This window comes from Cheilinus undulatus, linkage group 7, assembly GCF_018320785.1.
Source record: "Cheilinus undulatus linkage group 7, ASM1832078v1, whole genome shotgun sequence".
NCBI lineage: Eukaryota > Metazoa > Chordata > Actinopteri > Labriformes > Labridae > Cheilinus > Cheilinus undulatus.
Genome location: NC_054871.1, coordinates 12,866,778 through 12,891,100, shown reverse-complemented (window position 1 = coordinate 12,891,100; position 24,323 = coordinate 12,866,778). Strand labels below are relative to the sequence as shown.

The 24,323-nt window shown below is 38.9% G+C and overlaps 1 protein-coding gene across 11 annotated transcripts in view; it reads right to left on the bottom strand.

The window, feature by feature from the left end:
* Window positions 1–24,323, bottom strand: part of lrrc7 (leucine rich repeat containing 7) — a 179,724-nt gene that overhangs the window by 54,060 nt on the left and 101,341 nt on the right. For 8 of the 11 annotated variants that reach the window (XM_041790407.1, XM_041790411.1, XM_041790409.1 and 5 more), the window contains exons 3-11: window positions 14,926–15,043; window positions 13,911–13,989; window positions 11,771–11,860; window positions 10,439–10,495; window positions 6,578–6,641; window positions 5,296–5,370; window positions 5,067–5,211; window positions 2,614–2,686; window positions 2,361–2,378 (exon numbers count right to left, since the gene is read on the bottom strand). In XM_041790407.1, coding sequence (XP_041646341.1) covers window positions 2,361–2,378; window positions 2,614–2,686; window positions 5,067–5,211; window positions 5,296–5,370; window positions 6,578–6,641; window positions 10,439–10,495; window positions 11,771–11,860; window positions 13,911–13,989; window positions 14,926–15,043 — 719 coding nt within the window. The remainder of the gene's footprint in view (window positions 1–2,360; window positions 2,379–2,613; window positions 2,687–5,066; window positions 5,212–5,295; window positions 5,371–6,577; window positions 6,642–10,438; window positions 10,496–11,770; window positions 11,861–13,910; window positions 13,990–14,925; window positions 15,044–24,323) is intronic. The other 3 variants (XM_041790408.1, XM_041790417.1, XM_041790418.1) reach the window with 1 other exon arrangement.

Below are 24,323 nucleotides of genomic sequence, written 5' to 3'. Positions count from 1 at the left end.
AAGACACAAGTTTTTAGACTCAAGTTTTCCTTTGTAACAAGGAAATCAATATGTTATTATGCTAATAATTCACTCTCAATTTTACTCTGCAAAAAACTAAAATATAAGCAAGTATATTTGTCTAATTTTTAGTCCAAAATTTCTAATTATGCTCACTTTTAAATCACCCTATCTGAGCAGGTCTAGATGACAATTTTATTTGAAGATATTAAAAGTCAAAAATAAGGCCTTCATTGATTGTAAGTAGTAAAAATATCTGTCAAGGCAGCAAGTTTTCCATCTTTAATGTCTTAAAATAAGATGATTATATCTGAATCAATTACTGCACTTCATTTTGCTGAAGTCATTGGCAGATATTTGTACTTATTACAAGCCTTATTTTTTGCCTGCAATATCTTCAGTCGTGTTTATCTGCTTTATATCAAGTGTAAAGACATATTTTTGACTACACTCACTACACTTTTCCCACAAGGTACTTGTGTCGTTTTTCTATACAGCATGGTATAAACTCTACTGGACTCTTTTTCTACTCTCCTGGAAGTGGTATTTATACTTTTACTGCCTTCATTTTCCCCTCTAGATAATATTCTCTCTCGAGAAATGGGTATCTGAGTAAATGTGTCCCTTTATAATACTTTAATATCTAAATCAACAAAAGCATCTGCAACTAGTGGACAGCAGTGAATACTTACACATGAGTTTGAAATTAAGCTGTTTGAGATAATTAGTAAAATTAACAGAAACAAACTCCTACCTAAGAGATAACTTCATAATCAACACAGGCAGTATTTCTTTCATTTCTTTTTATACCGTTTCTTAATGTACATATACTTCTATTTAGTCATGAAAATAGACCTCTGTAAAGTCATGTACATCTAAATACTTAGATTAATTTCATTCGCGGTATATAGTTGTGGTTTTAAAAGGTTAAGAACTTGAAGAAAATCAGAAAAAAATATCTCTTTTTCTCTCCATAAAAATACATTAATATTGATTCCACAATACAGACATGTAAAGAAACACATTTCCTGATTCATCCCTGCAAATACCCACTCACTGACTACTTCATGAATGCAACTGCTCATGAATGCAAATATTATATTAACTAATCACATGGCAGAAACTGATGCATAAAGGTATGAAGACTCGTCAAGACAATCTGCTAGAGTTAAAACAAAACATCAGAATGGGGAAGAATGGTTGATAGTCTGGCAGGCTTTTTTTTATCAACACAAAATTACTGTATGTTCCTATCAATTAACTTAAACCAAGAAGCATTTCCCAAATTTTGTAAACCTGTGTTAACTGTAGCCTCAGTTACCTGTTCCTAGCTAGCAGGAGTGGCACCTGGATACTCTTGCATTTCCATCAGCTCAAACCAGTCTGGTCATTTTCATCCAACATCTGCTATCAACAAGGCATTTTGGCCCAGAGAACTGACACTTTCTGGATATTTTCAGCAAATCACCTTGAACTGGTCTGCATGCCTGCATGCACTGGTTTCTGCGATGTGATTGGCTAATTAGACATTTGCATACATGAGAGGTGGAATAGGTATGCCTAATGAAGTGGCCAGTAAGTGCATGCTGTTCCATGTTCATAATGTAATAATTATGCAGCTAGAGGGAAAAATACATGACCCATTTACACTTAAGCTGCAAACAATTGCATAGCCTCCTTCAATGGTAGAAGCAAAACTTCAAAATAAAAGGGAAGAATAGGAATTTTCAAGACTTTTTGGTTTAGTCAGAGGGAAAGCAATGGATCTACAGTTCTACTTATTGAAGCTAAAACCAGGAATTTGTTCAGAAGGACAAAATGTTTTCAGTGTTCAGATACAAATATGTTGCAAAAGGCAACATTTCAGTCCAGTATATCATGAAGAAAATGAAATAGCAATGATGCTAGTTTTTATTTGCAATGTGAGCATATTATTATGCTCACTAATCAAACCCTAAAATATCAGGGATAGAATGACTGTGTTTCTTCTCAAAAAAATGCCCCACTATAATTCAATAATCGTAATTCTAATTTGATTTTTATGATTAAATCTAGCCTGTGATGGATTATAATGAGAGTTATTGTAATAAATAACTTATCTCTTTACATGCAATCATTTCTGTCTCAGATTTGTTAGCTTCAGCAGCGATTTTGTCAAATACTATGGAGATTTTTGTCAAATATTAAGGCCAAATATGAAAAAGTCAACTGTGAAAGAAATTGATTATTCATTGTATGTTTGCATGTAATTTTCCAAAGCTCTATGTGGTTATGCGCTTTGGTCTTTGTATCTGTAACGCATTTCAACATCTGTCCGTCTCTGAATGCACCCCTGGATTCAGTGGGCTAATGTTACTCACCCTTGCTTGGGCTTCGCACTATTGCCACGGCATCGCAGCAAACAACACACAGAACGCCCCAATCATGAGCCATCATAGCAACAACCATCAGCAATGAACAAGGAAAACAACAACCCACCTAAGATTAACTGTCTGAGAAAATCTGACCAAATTATGGAAGGTGTCTTTAACATAAAGGTCTGCAAGGCTAAATCTTTATCATTTTCTTCTTCTTATGCATAATTGTGTGTCTGCGTTTATGCAGGTTTCTTACCTCCCAATGGTGTTAGGCAGTGAGGTCAGCTGGTTGTCATCTACCTTCAATGTTGTCAGCTTCTTCAACATTCCTACACAGCATACAAGCAAACATATGAACATAATTTCCATACATCATATATAATCTTCTTATCAACTCAGTAAGCTGTGAACCTGAAGTGGCCTTCTGGGATGAATATAGTTGTCTGAATCTGAATGACATCCTGCTAAGTCTTTTCCTCAGTGTGGTCTGTGTTGCTGTTTGGTTTCTGTTTATTCCAAGGGCACTGGCAATATGATGTTTTCACTTTTATGTGCTGGAGAACAAGAACAAGAATCAGCTAAAACATTCCCTTTTTGAATAAAGCTTTAACGGTTCACAGTAAATGGGCTTAAGCTTGTATGGGGCCTTTTAGCCACTTTTCTAGTCTTCTGACTACTCAAAGTGCTTCTACACAGTAAGTCACATTCTTTCATTCACATCACATTCATACACTGAAGGCAAAGGATGCCGTGCAGTGTCCATTAGTATTAACAACCATAAAATCTGTAAATATTAGTAGTATTAGGATATAAGACTTACTAGGCTTTAAAAGGTCTTTCACAGGAGAAAAATGGTTTGATCAATGGTATAATTTCCAATGCTTTAAGAAAGGTCTATAAAGTGCAGTTTCTGTGCAGCTGTGTCGCTTTGTACCATCTCTCTAAGTTATGTGGAGAATGCACTCCTACTCGCTAACAGTCAGGTGTGGTCATGTACTGCTCTGGTGTCCTGATGGCCATTGTCCAAGCCTGTGCGAGGCCCATGCCCCATCTCTCCAGGAATCTTCCCAGCTGGTCGCTCAACACATGCCTTCCAAAAGCCAAAGTCTGGACCAGCCCACCAGGTTCTGGACATTCAGTATGTAGTGAGCAGGATCAGGCCTAGGAAAGCATGCCAGGTGCCTGCAGAAGTGCAGCTGTTGCTACTGTATCCAGCAGCTGACCCTCCTCATCTCTGATCTCCAGAGCATGTCAGCATTTGACACACGTTGTTGCCAATGGTACCCAAAAATGCACTACAGAGAAGTTGTCACAACGAAGCCCCTCTGATGCCTCTGACCATCAGTCAACATCCAAGCCTCACAAGACTATAATAAGACTGGGAGCACAAAGGACTGAACTCTGACTTTCATTCACATGCTCAGATACCAGGAGCACCACACCGTCTTGCACCCATCACCCCATACATAAGTACAGGTCCATGGTCGATCTCAGCCTCACAGTCAGCTGAATGATGTCTTACACTGCCAATGTAGGTGAATTGCTCTAAACATCCACGCTTTCACTATTCACAGACACAGATTAGATGGCAGCATCCACTCGGCAAGTTAAAAGCTCCCACCAGGACATCTACAGTATACGCAAGGATCACAGGATCATCAGCAAAGTCTGGATACGTGATTCTGACATCCCCAAATGACACTCCACAGTTCACTACCTCTGTTCCCTGCCATATTATCCAGTCCATACAGGAGCTGAATAGCATAGGCCCTAAGATTCCACCCCAGAAAAAGAAATTAAGTGGTGGTCTTGTTAAAAAAAAAAAAAAAGACAAAAAGAAGTAAAAGAAAATATATGGATTTATGTCTGATTAGGTTTTGCATTCATTAAAAATACATTTTTTTAGACTTCTTCTTTTTCAAATCACACATTCACACTGAAAACAGCTCTGCAACCCACTTCTGGGTCCTGACTCACCAGGTGAGATCTACTGTGTTAAGGTATAGTTTCTATAGTTACTGTTCATAGTCTTTTTCACACAGACCTCATAGTTTTTGTACTTAGTGTGTTTTGTTGTTTATTGTTGAATATTACTGTACAGCTATGGGTTGTACCAACTATACTTTGGTTTGAATTAAAGTTCCAACTCAGGACTGAGTTTACGCTTGACAAACATTTAAGGTGTTATACCAGAGGGGACAGTTTTAGCGTAGCTGATGTCATCCTGTTTCAAGTACTAACATGTTCTTGTAGGACAATATAGCCTGCTTGAATCCTCTATCAGAGCAGGGTTAAGCCCCATTGTCATTTCTTAATAAGAATATATCTGTTAAGTTCAACTTGAAGACATGCAAATATGATGTTGGAGGTAGCTTCTTAGCCTAGCAGCCTGCTGCTCTGTTGTAGTTTTGTTGCTCAAATGCCAAATGAATAATAATCAGAGTCTGAACACAGTCTCAGACAATGGCAAATTTATTCCTATCTGATTAGAATTTGCTGAAACTACAGCGGCCTGCTGTTTGAATAAATGACTTTGCCCTTTTTGAAAATAAAACTAATCATATGTGACCTGATTTTAAAGATTTTATTTTTCCAGGGATGAATAGATGTGGCACTGAGCACAACAGACTGAGGAGTCAGGTTCATTTTAGAGATGCAGGAGTCTATGATAATGTTTGTGTGCATGCATGTGCATGTTTGTGTGTTTACCTATAGTGTCAGGGAGATGCTGCAGCATGTTGGAGGACAGCAGCAGGTCTTCTAAAGACTCACAGCCTGAAACATCCGTGTCCAACGTCTCAATTCGGTTCTTAGCTAAGTCCAAGTACCGCAACTGACGAAGTTTTCCTATCCACTGCAACCAAAAAAAGAAAAATTAACTAAATGACAAGAAATATACGCACAATTTTAAAGAAATATGTCAGTTTGTTTGCCTTACCCCTGGTATAGACTGTATCGAGTTGTTATCCAACCACAGCTCTTTCAGGTTGTGGATCTGCTCCAAAACCTCCGGCTTAAAACAAAACAGAAACCCTTATTTACATATTAACAACAAATAAAACAACAAAAATACATCTCTTCAGTTTTAAAACAACTAAATTATTCATTCCCAAAGGACACAGTTACAGCACTAATGTTGTGATCATGTACAGATCCAAAAAAAAAGAAAAAAAAAAAAAAAAAACTTAAGTGCATCTTTAGACCAGATCCTTGGCATAGATATAGAAAATAATTTCTTTTTTGGCAGAGTCGCTGAGACTGGCAATCTGTCACTCCATGCTTTCTCTCTACGTTGGCAGGAAGCAGACCATACAGCGTGCCCACTCCTGTCATCAACGACTTCCTGTCTGACCCCCATGTTAGATGTCCAACCCCCTCCCTTCATGAAGTCCCACTTCATGGTCCAACTGAAGGTTTGTGCATTGAACTCGCTTCGGCCTAAAAAAATAACAAACAAAACAAAACAAAAACCAAACAAACAAACAAAAAAAAAACAGTCTAAAGAGGATTCCCAATGTGCAGCATTTGATCTCTATGACATTTGGGAGTGCCTGTTTATCTCAGTGGTTAAAATGTGCATTTCATGTACAGAGGCTAGTCCTCTCAAAGCAGTGGCCACTGGGCATATGAGAAAGTCACACAACAGAGAAATTAACTAACGAAATGTCTGAAAGTAAATGAGTGAGCAAATTAGGACAAGTCACAAATAACATCATGCCTGAAGCATTTTAATCACTGCTGTGAAGTACTGAAAGTTCTTGAGCAGATTTTACTACCATGGCATCCCAGTGGGGGCTTTCCAGGGCAGCTTAGGGCTGTGCCCAACACAGACAAAGCACACTATGAGCCTAAATCCTTGGAGTGGTGAGATGCTGCTTTACAAAACACCTGCCCTGCCTTTTCTCAACTGGGTTAACTCCCACTCTCATCCATTAACTGCATATTTTCCCCTACTCTCTCATTCCTGTTGTCAATTCTATGAACTGTCTAACCATCCTTTCCCCTCAATTAAAGAATCAAAAAGCCCCTAAAGCCATAATTTAAAGAAAGCAGGCAAATATGACACAACAGTATGTTTCTGCATGGATTTCTTTCTCTCTCCTGTCACCCTTTTCATTTTATACTGGTAAATTAGCAAATACACACGTATATGAAAAATTTTCAATAGCTAAGCTTCCAGCGATAACAAATTCTTCTAACATGATAGCATTTAATCTCACCATGTCAGAGAATTCATTGCTACCCAGATCCAGCCTCTCCAACTGTGTCAGTCTGTGGATGGACCTGAGAGGACAGAAACACATTGATTACAACATTGTGAGATACCTAGATGAACATTTAAAAAAACAATGAAAGGGAAAGAATTAAAGAAAATAATACATATCTTAAAAAGGCATAAAAGATGTACTTGATAAATTGTATAGTGAATATCTTCTGTGTGTTGCCATGCCTTAATTTTCCTTTCCATTCAACTGAGTTTGAATGTAAAAGAACCCAGCTCTCCTGAGCACATCTGAATTACACAGGGTTAGGGTCTTGCCAATGATTAAAAAAAAATGCACTGGAGAGAAATCGTCACAAAGTAGCTCAGTTGGCGCCTCTTGCCATCAGTGTCCAGGGACTCACAAGGGTATAGTAACACCAGGAGGACTGAAAGACTTGTCTGGATGCTCAGATACAGGGAGCACTTCACCTTGCCAAGTGAAACCATTAGTGTATCAATGGATTACACTGCCAAAGTATGTGAACTGCTCCACAACCTCCACGCTCTTACCATATCCAAGGGGTCTCCAAACGCCTGGATCTTTGTTTTGGCCCAAGAGTTGTGAATTCCCAACATTTCAGCCTTCTTACTCAGCAAGTTAAGAGCCCCCACAAGGACATCTACAGTCTCCACAAGGATCACAGTATCATCATTAGCAATGTCCTGATTGGTGATCTGGGTGTGTCACCAAATGACACAGTTGACTTCCCCTGTTAACCACCCCATTATCCAGTCCATACAGGTACTGAGGAGTTTAGGGGCTGAGATAAACCCCTGCATCCACCAGAATCAATTGGGAGGAAGTCAGGGATGGAATCACCACACTTCACAGCTCTCTCTGTACCAGGCCTCGATTACTTCCGCATAAGATCAGATTTGCAGGTTCTTCCCCTTGCAGTCTTTTTCTGAATGTGTTTTGACCTTGCAAGATTTGTATTTGCAGTGTGTTTGCTGTACATGCAGCTTTTTTCTGGACAGATTCTCCACATTTGTATTCCTTTTTTTAATGAAGTTCTTTAGTGGCTTCTGTTGCTGATCTGTGCCCTTGTTGGCCACAGTACAGCTGTATGATGTTCATCTAATGCTACAGTAATGCTCATTCAATGAAATGTAATATTACATAGCGGAATATATTCATAGCTTTTACATGAAATTGCACACTCAAGAAAGGCTTTCAAATGTTGCACACTATAGAAAAAGTTGATGGTGTCAGTTTCTACCTACGCGTTTCAACCAGTTATATTTTAATCTGTTACAATTATTTTTTTTTATGAAAAAAGTTCTTGTTCAACTGGATGCACTAACTGGCGAGGAGACAAGCCTGGGCTATACTTCTGAAGATCTGAGAAAGAGACCCAGAGAGGAGTAAACGGAGGTTTAATGCTATTAGGCACTCCATTTTCTCAGTAGGTTATTATAAACAGTATCACCAGACAGACTTCTCCTAATCCTGACATCAAATTTTGTGTCAACCTGAGTCGAATATGACTGCCTTTCACTAACACCATATCGCCAGAATACTGAATGATAGCTGGCAGTGATCCTGATGCTATCATTAAGCAATGTAGACTAGCTAATCTTCAATAATTATCACACACCTTTACTTAACTGACAAAGAATGTCTTACCCTTCCAAATATTCCAAACAAGTCAAAAAATACATAACACCATCAAGCTTTTGTAGACGCTCATCCTGGCGGCTGTGTCCAGAAAGGGATTCACCACTATGGCAGATAGGCTAGTCTGCAAACATACACTATATTGCCAAAAGTATTCACTCACCCATCCAAATAATTGAAGGCATGCAGACTGTTTCTACAAACATTTGGGAAAGAAATATTCCACTCCCAAATATTCCACAGTTAACTGTCAGTGGAATTATAACAAAGTGGAAGCGATTGGGAACGACAGCAACTCAGCCACAAAGTGGTAGGCCACGTAAAATGACAGAGTGGGGTCAGCGGATGCGGAGGCCCATAGTGTGCAGAGGTCGCCAACTTTCTGCAGAGTCAATCACCACAGACCTCCAAACTTCATGTGTCCTTCAGATTAGCTCAAGAACAGTGAGTAGAGAGCTTCATGGAATGTATTTCCATGGCTGAGCAGCTGCAGCCAAGCCATACATCACCAAGTGCAATGCAAAGCATTGGATGCAGTGGTGTAAAACATGCCGCCACTGGACTCTAGAGCAGTGGAGACATGTTCTCAGGAGTGATGAATCGCGCCTCTCCATCTGGCAATCTGATGGACGAGTCTGGGTTTGGCAGTTGCCAGGAGAACGGTACTTGTCTGACTACATTGTGCCAAGTGTAAAGTTAGGGGGAGGGAAGATTATGGTGTGGGGTTGTTTTTAAGAGCTGGGCTTGGCCCCTTAGTTCCAGTGAAAGGAACTCTGAATGCTTCCGCATACCAAGACATTTTGGACAATTCCATGCTCCCAACTTTGTGAGAACAGTTTGGGGATGGCTCCTTCCTGTTCCAACATGACTGTGCACCAGTGCACAAAGCAAGGTCAATAAAGACATGGATAAGAGAGTTTGGTGTGGATGAACTTGACTGGCCTGAACAGAGTCCTGACCTCAACCCGATAGAACACCTTTGGGATGAATTAGAGCAGAGACTGAGAGCCAGGCCTTCCCGTCCAAAATCAGTGTGTGAACTCACAAATGCGCTTCTGGATAAACGGTCAAAAATTCCCATATACACACTCCTAAACCTTGTGAAAAGCCTTCCCAGAAAAGTTAAAGCTGTTATAGCTGCGAAGGGTGGACCGATGTCTTATTAAACCCTATGGATTAAGAATGGGATGTCACTTAAGTTCATATGCTAGTCAAGGCAGGTGAGTGAATACTTTTGGAATATAGTGTACTTGAAGCTGACTCCTGGTTGTGACTTTCACAGTTTTAGCAATTTACATATTGTCCCTGTGCTTTATAAGGGTCTAAAGTGGCACATTTCGATAAACATCTCCATTCTTCTGTGGTTGCCAGGTCATGTAAAAACTTGCATCGTTGTGAAGAGATGAAGAATGAAATGCCCAATGCTGGAGTCCCACACTGTTTTAAATGATAACTGCCACTGTTTTTTGCCTTTTTTGCTCTCCAGGCCTCTGTGTGGTTACATGAATGAAAGCTACGAATTTACTGTTCCTGCAGGGAATTTGCCAGGGACAGTAAACTGAGCCTCTGCAATAAGACAAATTTAGAAAGACTAACAAACATGTTTTGCATTCAAGCAATGCCATAAGCTTATATTGACTCAATCATGTTAGTAAGTAAATCAAATAAATTGCTTCTTTTGTTTAGCTTTGGATACACTTAATTCAAACCTTGTGCACACAGAAAAGGTAAAGCGATTGGAGGACTGTGCACCTGTAGGCACACTACAGAGAAGCAGCAATTTCAGCAGCAGTATTACATGCATTAATTACATTTTTTCAGAGTTGATTCTAAGTGGAATCCCTTTAGAAAGCTGCGAGATAGGTTTTCAATGACACTAGGGTGAATAGTGGGACAGATTCAGCCACATGAAGTTGAAAAAAGAAACATCTCAAAGTGTCAAAGCAAACCCATTTCTGTTAAGAAAGGCTTCTTCAGTATTCAGGAACACCTGCCAGGGATAAATATAGATTTAATCTGGACACCTGGGAAAGCAAACGTACACACCGTGACATCATTAGGCATCTGTCTGCATTAGTGTACGGTTGTACCAGGTGATGTGTGAGGAATAACATTTAATGTCTGTCTTTCTTCTCCTCATTTTTAATTTCTCTCATACATCTCTCATACATATATATATATAAACCAGAGATGTCTTACTTTGGCATGGTTTTCAGGTGGTTCTCTCTCAGCTCCAGGATCCGTAGTTTGGAGAGTCTAAAGACAAAACATGAAGCAGAAAAAAGACTTAACTGTATTAGCTGTTGTTTAAACATCTGTTTTATTGGTTGAAGTGGGGGAAACATCTTTTGCCTTTACTAGGGGGATAGGACCGTGCATAGAGCTTGAAACAGGGTAGTAACATGCTGTGGAGGAGCCACAGGCCAGACTTGAACCCAGGCCTCTAGCATACGTGGGGCGTAACCTAACCCCTAGGTAACCTGTGCCCTGTGGGGAAACATCTTACCTATTTAACTCTAGACTCAGTGTCAACTTATATTCTTTATCACTAACAATAGTGATCAATAATTATTGAGCAGTATTGATTAACTTGGCCTGAGGTTATATGACAAATTGATATGTTTTATTTATTACAGCTAGATTAAACTATGACCGGGGTTCTTCATTATTCTTTTACTATCCTCTTTCAAATTTAGTAATTTATTATTTACATTCAATTCTATTTCCTATGGCTGGTCAATATAAGAACCGCCACTGACTAAATCTGGAATTCAGGTCATCATTTTAATTAAAGTAGAATCATACAAAGCAGAAATTCTTTAAGTTGGCCTAACACAACATGACAATGCGGTTGGAAGTTGATTTATTCCTGTACATTTACATTTCATTCAACTCCAAACTGGCTTAAATTTTCTGAACAAGCTCCACAGTTTCTATGCAGACTTTGACTCAGAAGTCATCAAACATAATTTATTTCATAGCAGAGGTCACGTTGATGTCTTCTTTTGGATATCCCTGTAAGTAGAGTGAAGCGTATGTACGTAATACATAAAGCTGTTAAGTTTGTCCATGTGTTCAGTGTTCAACATACAACCAGTTAACCGTCTGCTGATTTGCTTACGGTCAACTGTAAGATCCATTAGTATTTAGCTTAAAAGAGGTATCTGCCTCCTACCGCAGCAGAGACAAAAAAGACTTCCATCAATAAACCCACTTTCCTCAGTGCTAGTATACTGGGAGAAGGACAACAGTACAATGAACTGACCTAATTGAGCTATAACTGTAGCTTGATGTACTGTACTGTAAATGTTCTAAATGTGTTTCCTCTTTCCTTTGTCTTGAAGTTTGATGTCACTCTTTGAATTGTGATGTTGTTGAAGTGTACTGTATAAATAACCCCGCATTTCCTTGGCTTTTATATCAAAGCCAGCTGCCCTGAATCAGAGTCCATTGTGCTTAAGATGTATATAAAGGCCACATCCATCAAAGTCACAACCGAGCATATGCTTACAATGACACGCATCAGTTTACCTGCCAAAGTTAGCTGGCAGATACTCCAGGAAGGCATCGTTTAAGAAGAGCTGGGTCAGATTCAGGAGCTGTGTGAAACCATCTGGGAGTCTGGAGGAGAGAAAGAGAGAGGACGAGTTGAGTCAGACAGGGCAAGAAAGAAAAAAACAATAAGAACAAAAGAGAAGAAGAACGAGAAAGAGATAATGTGTGTCCTTGAAGGGCCTCAATGCATTGAAACACAGACAATGTTCCCATAACAACGCTGTAGAAACAGTTAACCGCTGTTAGATTGCAGATGAGTCATCGCCTACACACACAGTAAAGGATGTGTTTCAGTCTGCAGTACTGTGTGCTTCCATCCATTTTTACTTGGACATTCCTCCGCAGACATGAAAACAGCAATTACTGAAATAACACCTGATGCTTGAATAGATTCAGAGCAGAAAGGTGAATAACATCAACACTTTATGGTAAAAAAATCCTATCTTCTAGTCAAAGTCCTTACAAAATTAAAATAATGACAGTTTAGTTATAAAAGTACATGGCCATTGGAAGTTCAATCAAAAACCTCCACATATCTGTAAAGCAGATTCACCTTTCCTATGATTTCAGTTTTGTACATGTCAATGATTAGGGCCGTCAAAGAACCAAACTTTTTAGTGCAATTGATTAGTTGCTGAATTTTTATAGTCTTTCATAGTTTTTGCAATTTTAATCACATTTAAGATTTAATTTTAAAACATTGTTTTAAGTCCATTTTGATGGTGTAAACAAACTCTTACCACTGCCCTGATTTAGGCATCCAACAAACACAAAGTGCATTCAGCTTCAAAGTGCTTACAGTGCCAAATACAATGTTTAACAGTATTTCATATCAAGAAATATGCAGGAGTGCACGTACAAAATGATTCACAAAATGATGTCCAATGACTTCAAATATTCCCTGGCTAATATGACAGCCCCTTCCATTTCAAGATATACATATTTTGGGGCTTTTTTACACCTTTATTGACAGAGGAGGACAGTGGATAGAGTCAGAAACAGGGATGAGAGTGGGGGAGAGACATGAGAGAAAGGAGCCATTGGCCAGACTTGAACCCGGGACACCTGTCTACATGGGGCGTGACCTAGCCATGAGACCATCTGTGCCCCAAGCTAGATTTTATGCTTTTAAAACTCGCGTAGTCTTAATCTAAGGGTAATATATTTCCTGTTTGAAAAAACACATGCTTTTATTTTAAAAGAAAATAAATAGGTAGGTAACAACAAAAACATAATCAGAGGAAAGTAAGACTTTGTGCAGACTGAAAAGGGACCAAAAAATAGAAAAAAGTGAAATCTTTGGTGTAATAAAGTCTAATTTTTTCTGGACTTTTTCATTGAGCTGTATAGAGTCTTTTTACAAGTAAAAAGGAACATTCAAAGGATTAGCTGTGTCTGTAATTGCCACCATTCTGAGAGCAGGGGCATGCTAAGGCAACTAGAATTCAGCTGCATCCCTGGTGAAGTAGCTTAACTAAAATGCATATAAAGCCTGCAATCAATGCTTTGCTTTTCAGACCTTTATCTTAATCTTGATTTTAAGTCTTAACACTAACAGTCCCACATTTTATCCATTATCAATATTATCATAAATCATTAACTTTTACGCTTTTTCTTGCCTCTATTTTATATGATTTTTGTTTGAATTTTAAGATCTATCAGGCAATGTTAACCTTTAGGTATTGAAAAATGTAGGAAAATAATCTGCTGGTACTTTAGATATTTAGCATCTTTGTGACCCTGTTTATGAATGAGTTTGAAAACAGTAAAAAAAGCAGAAGGGGTAATTTGACAATGGATTATAATGGAGGAAGGTCTACTCTGTAAGGTTCATTTATGGAAAATGCATCAAATAATCCATGTAACTTACAGATGCAACCTTTGTGCTTCGGATACACTGGTTGTCAAAATGTCATTAAAAAACTTTTTATTGTTACATGTTATAAAGGATTATTTTGATGATTGACTACCATCATATTTAAGTTTAGAACTCAGGTAATATGACAACCCTGATAGTAATGTGAATGCCATTCAAATATGTGCAGTCATCAACCAAGAGTCACAAGTATTTGCACAGCATGTGTTATCATGAGATGCTGATGTGTTAGTGTCTTACTTTGTGATCGGGTTGACACTGGCCTCCACCACAGACAGGCCTTTACAGCACTTTATATTGTCTGGAAACTCCTGGATACCTGTAGACAGAGACACAGAGGGGAAAAAAATATATGTTTTGGTTCAGTGATTTTCAAAGAGACACAATTAGACCAGAAGTTTGTTTACAAGTATTAAAAAGTGTGTTGGATTTTTGCTGTATGTGGGTAAACTGTATTGCAAACCCAAATGTATGAGTTTGCACTATGGTTAGACAGTTATGACTAGCATTGCATTTCTTTTTTGCATTGCATTCACTGAAGTTTAGCCCAACAGTGCTACGTCTTGCCTGTGCCAAGTGTAAGAGTTTGCTTGTTTCAACACGGCTTAAAATGTAGACATCTCTACCACAGATGACTGAAATTGGACACTTGCAGAGAGTGCAAAACACAGTATATTCAGTGCCTGGTACTTTATAAATGAAGCTGTATCTCTTCTCGAGCTCCCTTTGTGGTATGACAGCTAGCCTGGTGCTATGCAGCTGGTTCTCTAAGTGTGAAATCTGGGCTAGCTGAGCACCAGCTGCATACCAAGACTGATTGACTTGTGCAGACAAATAAGTTTGACCTTTGACTCATGGTGCATTAGTGATGCTTTTCTGTAGGTTAAAACAGCAGCAGCCTTGAACACAACACTGATAGGCATATGGACACATCTGTGTTGCAAACATGGTGCATTGGTTAGAATGAGGATAGGAACTGCTGAAAAAGGCACTTATTGGCTTTTTAAAGACATTTGTTGGTACTCAGGACATGGTGGTTGTAAGCAACACACTCCTGGTCAAACTGGAAAATATGGTCACCCTGTAAGAAATTATTGCCAAAAATAGATCTTATACAGCACCGCCTCAGTTACCTGAGATCTGACAGAAAATCTAGAAATGTTGTAAAATAAACAAGGTAATTTTGCATTAAAATGGCTTTCTTCTGAGCTCAGGTTTTCGAAGCCCATCTTTATGAAACAGATTATTCTCTTACCGTTTTTACTGATGTCCAGCTCTTTGAGGTTGACCAAGCTGGCGATGGTAGTGGGCAGGTTGGACAGGTCGTTATCGGGCATGCTCAGCTTCTTCAAGGCCTGGCAGTTGAAGAGTTGCTATAGAAACACACAGGAGGGGGAAACAAAGGAGTATTAGGAGTCGGTCTACAAATTTACACAGACCTTTGGTAGAGAAGCACAAAAGGACAGAGAGCGTCAAAGTCAGCTGGAGGCAAACAAAACCAAATGTTGTGGAAAAGCGGTGCAGTTTTAGCTGCCGCTCTCTATGTATGTATATGGTGGCCCTGAGGGACAAAATACAGACTGGAGTCAAAGCAAGAGATATCAAGAAAAATGTACCATAAATAGAAAAATACTGCAAATGACATAACACATAAAAGAGTGACAGCATGTGCACATAGAGGACAGAACTTGGAAGCAGATTCGTCACCTTCTTAAAATAATTGCCTAAGTCATATTATGACAAAAAGGATTTTTTTGACTAAATCAACTCCTTATGATGCTGCCCACCTCTGGTAAAATCGCTTACATCCTCAGTTTAACAGATCTTAAGATTCTACACCTTTAGTATTTTGCCTATGCCAAGAGTGTGACTTGGGCTGTTTTATTTTGCCTAAGTCAAAAGACAATGTGACTTAGGCAATTGTGCAAGCTTGTCAAGATGGCAGCTGCTTCAAGGAGGAGAAAAATCTACCTAGTAGGGCTGGGACGATTCACTTTTCTCCCAATTCGATTTTTTACAATTTTTTTAGGTGCCGATTCGATTTAAATTGCGATTCTATGATATTGCAGATTTTTGCAATCTTTAGTTAGCTTTTTAAACACCAGTGAAAAAGATGAATGATAATGATGCCTACAGACTATATCAGGAAAAATACACATCACATGTGTATAACGATACATCACCAAATATGTCTAACTAGAGAATACAAAATAGTTATAAAATGGTCAAGTGCAGGATTTCTCAATTTATTCACAGCAATTTAGTATCAATACCACAGAATTTGACACAGATTGAGCTAAATACTGAATTTGGCGTGCATAAAGTCTATACATATGTGTGTAGTATATATATGTATAACTTATTACGTAATTTTAAGTTAATATCGAATTTGAAAATACTGAAATCATCTCGCATTTTACCTATCTTTGTTCAATCTGAAGATGAGGATTTTCCCCATTTGTTGCACTGAATTAGAATGCTACCATGATTTATTTTTTTTTTAAGAAAAGGGGAATAAATTATTATAGAGTGAATGTACTCCAATCCTTTATATTTCATATTTTATCAGTTTTTTATGTCATCACATAATGTGTTTGTGGAGGGAGATTATGGGAGACGAGTTGATCGTCACATCCAGCTTTAAGGACCTCATGCCCTCCGTGTTTTGCGGAGGGCATGACGTGACAGGCCAGTACCGTCATTCTTAACGACACTACACGGGACAGGTCCTTAAAAATAATACAACTGTGATTATGGTTGCATGAGTAGAGACCAGCAGTAGCTTCAACGGGCTTGTTTGCTGACGTTAGCCGTTAGCTGTAGTGCTAACGCGATGATGCCTAACTAGTAGATTCGTTGTGTTGTCTCAGTATTTTACTCTGGCATGGCATATCTTGCAAACGACTGTCTAACTCCTGTCTAAGTTTGTGCGGTCTTTAATGTTTTGGAAGCCAAAATAAGTCTGCACATCCACTATGAATGTGGCAGAAGTCGCTCTGCTGGGTAGGTACAAGCAACCGGCTCACACAGACCGGAAGTCTCGTGTGATCTCGTTGTCTCAAGAGAGAAGAGAAGAGTCAACTGCCAGCTAGCAATGCCTGCCGCCAACTAGTGGTCAGGGGGTGAAATTACACCACAAACTACTGCACCAACAAAGTGAATAATTAGCTAATTCATTAAATATCGATACTGCATTTTAAAATATCGATACAATATCACGCCAGGAAGTATCGGGATATTTCAGTGTATCGATTTTTTGTCCCACCCCTACTACCTAGCCACTGAAGTTATTACCATGATTCAAGGCTCATCCCCTATTGGTAAGGGATGAGGTTTTACAACTACTCAGCAAAATAGCTAGCTAAATGAAGCTACCTAAAGCTAGCTAAATGATGTGCATGGACTAAGCTATTATGCTTAGCTATTCTGGACCAAGAGTGGAAAGTGGAAATCCAGTTCTCCTCAGTTTCCACATTACAAGATCTAATTAAGAGAGATTTGAACACCGCATTACAATCTAACAGCTTGAAATGATTTTAATAACTAATTACAAAGGACTGACTTTTTTTAATTTTTTTTTTTTTTTTATTTAATCAGAATTAGAATCATTTTTATTGTCATTGTAAAACGTACACCAAATCTTTGTTGCACTCATTCAGTGCTCGAGCAGTTTCTCATTTAATATTAAAACTGCTCTGGGATAGGTGCTGTTTTTCAGTCTGTTAGTTTTGGTTCTTATTGTCCTGAACTGTCAGTTGGAACAGGTGATGTGCTGGGTGGGATGAATCCTTCAGGATGCCCAGGGCTGTGCCTTTTTGATCAGCACTGTGGTGTTGGTTTTCCAGGTTAGGTCATCATTCAGGTGCAGGCCCAGGAACTTGAAGTCCAAGACCCTCTCCACACAGTCCCCACACAGTGTAATGTGTATGGGTTGAGGGTCAGATCTGTTTCTTCTGAAGTCCACAATTATTTCTTTAGTCTTAGTTGTGTTGAGGACCAGGTTGTTGATGCTGCACAATGATGACAGTTTTTTGACCTCATCCCTGTACGCAGGTTCATCTCCCCTGAGATGAGCCCGACCACTGTCGTGTCGTCTGCGTACTTCATGATGGAGTTGCCTAAGCATCAGTCATGAACCGAGCAAAGTAGAGCTGGAAGGAGAAGTGAGGAGATGCACATGCCTCCTCAGCATTATGTAACATTAGTGTGTTTGTTATGCTTTATTGTTGACAGAATTGAAGGTGTTAAATTGCTTAAGTCACAGAAGCATGTTCAAAAATTTGCCTAAGTCATTTTTTTTCTCATGTTACAATTGACAGACATTGTTTTTAGTTTGTCAGTAGTCATCTGTTGTTATGACCTTGTTGAGTAAAAGAATTTAAAAAATATCATATATTCAACATATGGCTCAGTTTTTTGTGTTTCCTGAAAAACTTGAAAAATTAACGTAGGCAATCATTTTAAGAAGGCGACACACAATAAAACACATGGACGTGAGGAGATTAGAGCAGAAACGCTCCAAATTCCAGAGCAACCACCACTAGAAAGGATAATGCACTCATACAAGTACACCCCCATGACGTTAATACTAACGATAAAATGTCACAGGGGTGTAAATATCACGCCTTGAAACAACAGTGTGAATAAGTAATGTGTCTGGTTGGTGTGACCACTTTCAAGTGTAAAAGTGTTGAAGTGTAATAAACACACCAAAGAACCTCCCTTCTTTAGTCTTTTGTTGTCTATCCTATTGTTTGTTGTTTACAGAAAGCACCACAACTATTTGTCTTGAGTGGTAATTTGAGAAGTGGGATAAGATTTAGTTCAATTTACATAGATTTTATTTTTGACTTATAAAAATATCATACAAATAACAGATATAGATAATAATTTACAGAGCAGGAAATTTTAGTTTCAATTACGCAAATGCGAATGCAACATGGCTTCCACTTATCCCCTACATTGGACTGATGCGTTGGCTGTGCAGGTCCTCAAAAACTGACATGCACTATACAGGTGTAGTAGAGGCAGCACAGAGGTGGAGAAGGTACAGCAGCAGTAGAGACAACAACGGTTTTAAAGTGATAACTGATAACTGAAGTCCACAATTCTCCACATGTGTACCACATTATTGTCACCCACATATCTGTCAAACCAGCTAATGACTGATGGAATTTTTTTGTCAAAAGTAAGTGCTTAAACCTGTAAAATGATGAAAATAATATGGATGTTTCAGTTCAATCAGTGACCATCCCAATTGGTACCTTTAAGCAGAGTGCATTAGTGGCTGTTTGTAATAGCTTTGTATTTTTCATCAAATACATATTTGAAGAGGATATTGACAAAATAATTCAAAACACCTCCAAGAGAAATTCAAAAGTCATTAATTACCACAGTCACTTATTAAATATCATATCCATGCAAAATGTTGCAGACATGAAAATGTTATGGAAACAAAGTGCCGATGGTGTGTTCTGACCACTGATCATCAACGGTCTGATGTGATGTCACTATTAATTCTAAATAATATTTTAGTTCTATTTTAGTTATGGTCTCAGATTTGTATCTTGTATCTCCATGTTTGTAGTTTGATCCCACACATTAGCTGTATAAGACCTTAGCTATCAGACCTTAGCTTCTCTAGAGTTCTCAACTTGTGGGTCGGGACCCATAAAAGAGTTGCAGATGCATGCCTGGAAAAAAGATACGGCAAAAAGTCTATATGTCTCAATCTCGTTACTCAATTTCAAGTCCAAACTGCCCCTTTTTCCAACTAAGAAAAAAATATTTGGTTCATTCCCTATTTCTTTTGTAGTTTCTATATTTCGGTTTATTCAATCAGATGGCTTATGTTTATTTATCGTTGCTTTTTTAGCATGCAAGTGAATGTTGATATGTAAACATATGTAGGTTTATGCATGCATAGTTTGTGTTCTCTTAAATATCTTGTTTATAATTTTCTTGTCTGTTTAATAGAAAGATGAGGGTCCTTTTATAAGCCTGTTGGCTTCTTGACCTCTCCTGACACATATTTTATATATTAATGAGATGATTTTATGTAATTCTATTGTGCACAAATTAATTAAATCAATACATAATATTTGTGTTGCGATTTGTTATAAAGGGGATAGAATGTCCTGATATGAAATCAGTTGAAAAACACCGCACTTAAGGTTTCCCCCAGGTGAAACAGTGTGTATATCAATGGCCTAAGTATGAATTGGGTTTTCACAATTGTTTCTTTTTGTTTGTTTGTTTGTTTTCTTCTCCATGTTGGGTATAAGTATGTTGAGTGCAAGCTGCCAGCTTTTGTTGTTAAGAAACGCACACATGCTTAACTGGAGTGGAGAAGAAGTGCTGCAGATGCTAAAAATTACAATGCATCATTGTTCACAGAATTTCAGCACCATGGCCAGCTCCATCTTCAAAAATGTATATAGGCCTACAATATGATCTCCAGTTTGGGAAGTATCAAGTCTCCGTGGTGTTGGATTATGGATTTGGTCTGCCCTTTCTGTTCATGTGAGTTTTTGGCATTGATATGGTGTCACTGATTATTACCTTCTGAGTGTGTTTGTGTGTGCATTCATGTTTGTCTCCACTATTTAATTATCTAAGGTGCTAAAACATATTTCACAATAATTCTGGTGACATAAACAGAAAGCCAGTAATGCATAAATTGGTGCTTATGTTCCCATATTCAATTTACCTCTAACCTAACATGCCAGATAGACTGTTTCACATATCCATATGTCTGACATCCATCTGGAAAGAGCCCAATGTCCGTGTATTGGAAAGGCAGAACCTTTGAAAAAAAAAACTCAGAGAGTGACTGGACAAACCTTCTGTCTAACCCCGAATTTCCATATACAGCGTGTGCGCCGCGCACCGAAGCGCCGCGGGTTTGCTCCGACCGAAAGGCAAGCAACCTCGCCCACTGGAAGCGAGTCTAGAGCGCTGCGCCGCGGCATGCAGCCCTGATCGTCAGGAAGAGATCATGGGAGAACTGCGAGATCACGCAGGAATAGCATGTCAACAGCGGACTATTTTACCTTTTGGCATTAATTTATCATCCTTTCCAGTATAAGTCCATGACATTATAGCTTTCTCCATTGAGTGAGTACATTAGGAAGTTTTAAAGGTTAATGTTTGCTTAAAGGATCTGTGGTTTTATGCAAAATTCTTTGGCTAAATGTACCCAAAAGTTAACTTTTCCTCGTCAATGACGCCATTGTAGCTCTGTGACCCACTGACCTCTCGGTGACCCTTTGCTCTCGCTGCAGGATGAGACATAATGTTGATAAAGTGATGATTTACGATCAGGATCCTGGGCATTGTGTTTTCTTTTGAAAGAACCAGATGTTCTACGCTTGTGACTTCCATGGTTGGTGCTTTCTGAACGACAGTGAATTTACGAGGTTTGGCAGCGGCCGGCACTGAAATAGACCTTCAGCGTATCTGAAACGAAGCAGAGCAGAGTGGCGCTCCGCTCTGCGCCACTGCCGGTGTAGAGCGCCGGCTATGGAAATGCTCTGACAAACTAGAGAGGGAGCGAAATGCTCAATTAGCCGGCGTTCCGCGGCGCCGCGGCGCGCACACTGTATATGGAAATTCAGGGTAACTCAGTGGTACTCAACCTTGTTCTACCAAAGAGCCACATTATCTTGAAAATACTAGAGAGAGCCACAATCCAAACCAGGGATGTAAGATAGATCATAGATCAATTAATCCATAGATGAAATGAAATGAGACAGTGAATTGGTGGATAATTTTGAGCTTCAATGGGATGCAATAGGCTACAAAAAATATCTGTATAGTGTCAGAAGAAACAATATGTCACTGATAATGAGTATTTATTTATTTTATTCATCACTGACATCAGGCCACCACCTCGTATCTCTATTTTTAATTATTTTAATTTGTTTTTATAAATCAGTGCTTGGGTCACCCTTCTTACATTTGTCACTGGGTTTAAACCAATTTCAAAGCATTAAAAAAAAAGTCAAAAGATGCGCCTTTTATCCCCTGAAGTGTGAGGTTCTGTTGCTTTATTATATTATATTATACATAATAAAGATGCTTTGTCATTTTTTTCCCACTCGTTATTAATTTTTTAGCTAAAGGGGGAGGGGCCTCATATTGTTCTCTGCCCTGGGTCCCCAAATGACTAAAACCGGCCCTGCCTCAAACCTGCAGCTCTACCAGACTTGTTGTTCAGCCCCATCTTATTTTGGAGCATTAGTTTTATATTTCTGCTCTTTTGACAGTATTTATTAAATTAATTACAAAAAAAAAAAATAAAGGTTTAAATTTGGTATTTTAAGCCTGTCTTCTTTGTGTGGGTAACAGATTTATTGATGCGACTTACAATGAATCTTTACTGACGACAGTGTTTACCTTCATACATTTTTAGGAGTTTTTTGTTCCACAAGTAAGCCTTAAAAGAGCCACAGCTGGTCACTAAAGAGCCACATGCGGCTCGAGAGCTGCAGGTTGAGTATCACTGGTCTAACTCATTCATTACAGGCCAATCAGAACGACTAAACACATGATGTAATGGGCATGCACAGCTCTGGAGAGAGAACTCGACACAGTAGTCAATTATTAGTGGAGCCAGATGGTGAAAAGAACTCCCGCTGAAGCTGATCAGGAGAAAAGCAAAAATATCTTTTCCATCAGCTTTCAAGTATGGTTCTTTTCTTTACTTCATAAAAAAATGTCCTGTTCTGATAAAACTGTAGCTGTAGCTATGTACATCAGTGCTAATGCCAGAAGAGAAGCAGCGAGAGAAGCTTTCAAAAAATGTGATCCAACTCTGAAAAAAGCTGCCACTATACAATACCTACATCCAAGTTCTTTGCAACTCTGGGCGCCATTGTTTACTGGCTTGTAGTATAACTAACCCTCATCCGTAGCAATGCCTCGTTTTCTAAAATGACAAATCAGGCACAATAATTTCAGATTGAAGCTTTGCAAGTTTGATTTTCCTGATAACAGACATGAATCTGGCCAATCAATCAGTTTTGCAAGGGAAGATCATCTCAAGCTGAGTCTCAGTCTAACCAAACTAAACTCACACCCAGACTCTGAGTTCTTAGTACGAAGACTGATTTTTTTTGTAACTCTAAGGTCTACTGTTATTTTAGTGCAAAGCCACTAATTCACCACTTAGCTACTTACAATCACAGGAGCATTTTATGCACAGCTGCCAAATTCTGTGGGCTTAATAGTTCTGGCAAATCAGTGCAGATTTTGTTGTAGAAAGGGTGCTAAAAAATGGGTGCTTATTCTGTGCAACTCATGATGCTATTAGATGGTGCAATCCATTCTTTATGGATCTTGCCGAGGCTCTCAACTGCTTTTTTAAACCTCATAGCCATCACAGTGATCACAAAGAGCAAAAGTGTTAAAGCATCACTGACTGATCATTCCTATTTCAGAGGTCTAAGGTTGCCTGTGGTAGCAAAATGTTTAAGATTGCTTATTCTGTGTACAGTCAAAAGAGAAGTAAAGACGTACCAGGGCCAGAGAGCTGAATAAAGCTAAACATGGGCAGAGGTCACTCCGGGCCACTACACTTAAAGACACAATCACTTACTCACACTCACTTAAGGAGCTCTCCACCTCACTTACATAAAGGCCAATCATTCTGGCAGCCACAACAACTCTTACTGTATACACTCTTGGCACACACACACAGTTGCACACACCATCTAAGAGTAAATTTTTTTTGTCAGTTGAATGAAGTTTGACCTGTAGGTTACTCAGTTCTATTAGGCTGTCTGAGGTTATTTTTAGAAATCCAATTCAACATCTGTGTCGTTTAAACCAGGACAGGATATCAATAAAAAGAGACAGCCCTCATATAAACAGCTCTGGTAATTCTCCTTGAAGCATCAGAAGGGCGTTTTGTCTCATTGTTGCTCACAGGGGGGGTTTCCTCAAACTCTCAGATGACCTGTTTAAGACTGAGAACACATGGTGGTAAAATGGCCTTTCCTTTCACAATGTCAGGGGCTGACATCTTACACATGACATCTGTATGTAAACAGGTTATTAAGATGGAAAGTGGACTTAAGAATAGCTCATCAAAACAGCAGAAATTTGCAAACTGGGCAGGGGTTCACAACTGCACATTTCTTAGCACTTCAAAATAAAACATCCCAATAGTTTTAAATATACTGATTTACATTTTTTTCCAACATTTTGATCAGTATGGAAGAACTTTGGCTTTAGCATGCTGATGGCTGCAGAAAAACACTATCATTAGCATTTAGTGGCTGCACAGTGGTGCAATTAAAGGGAAGGCTGAACGCAGACTTTTGTAAGTTGAGTTTCCATCTCTGCCCCTGTGCACGTGTGGGTGCTCTGGCTTCCTCTCACAATCCAAGCACATGCTCATAAGGTTATTGGTTGACTCTTAATTAACCATATGGGTATGTATGAGTGACTGTTTGACTCACTCCACCAACCTGTCCTGGGAATACTCTGTCTCTCGCCCAGTGACAGCTGGGATTGGCTCCAACCCCCCCACAGTAAAGATAAGGAAGTAAACTTGAGGCTAACAGTGTGAAATAAAGTAAATATGTATATTTAATTATTTCACACTTCGTTACACACTTAGTTAACATGTATACATGTTAATTAAGGGCC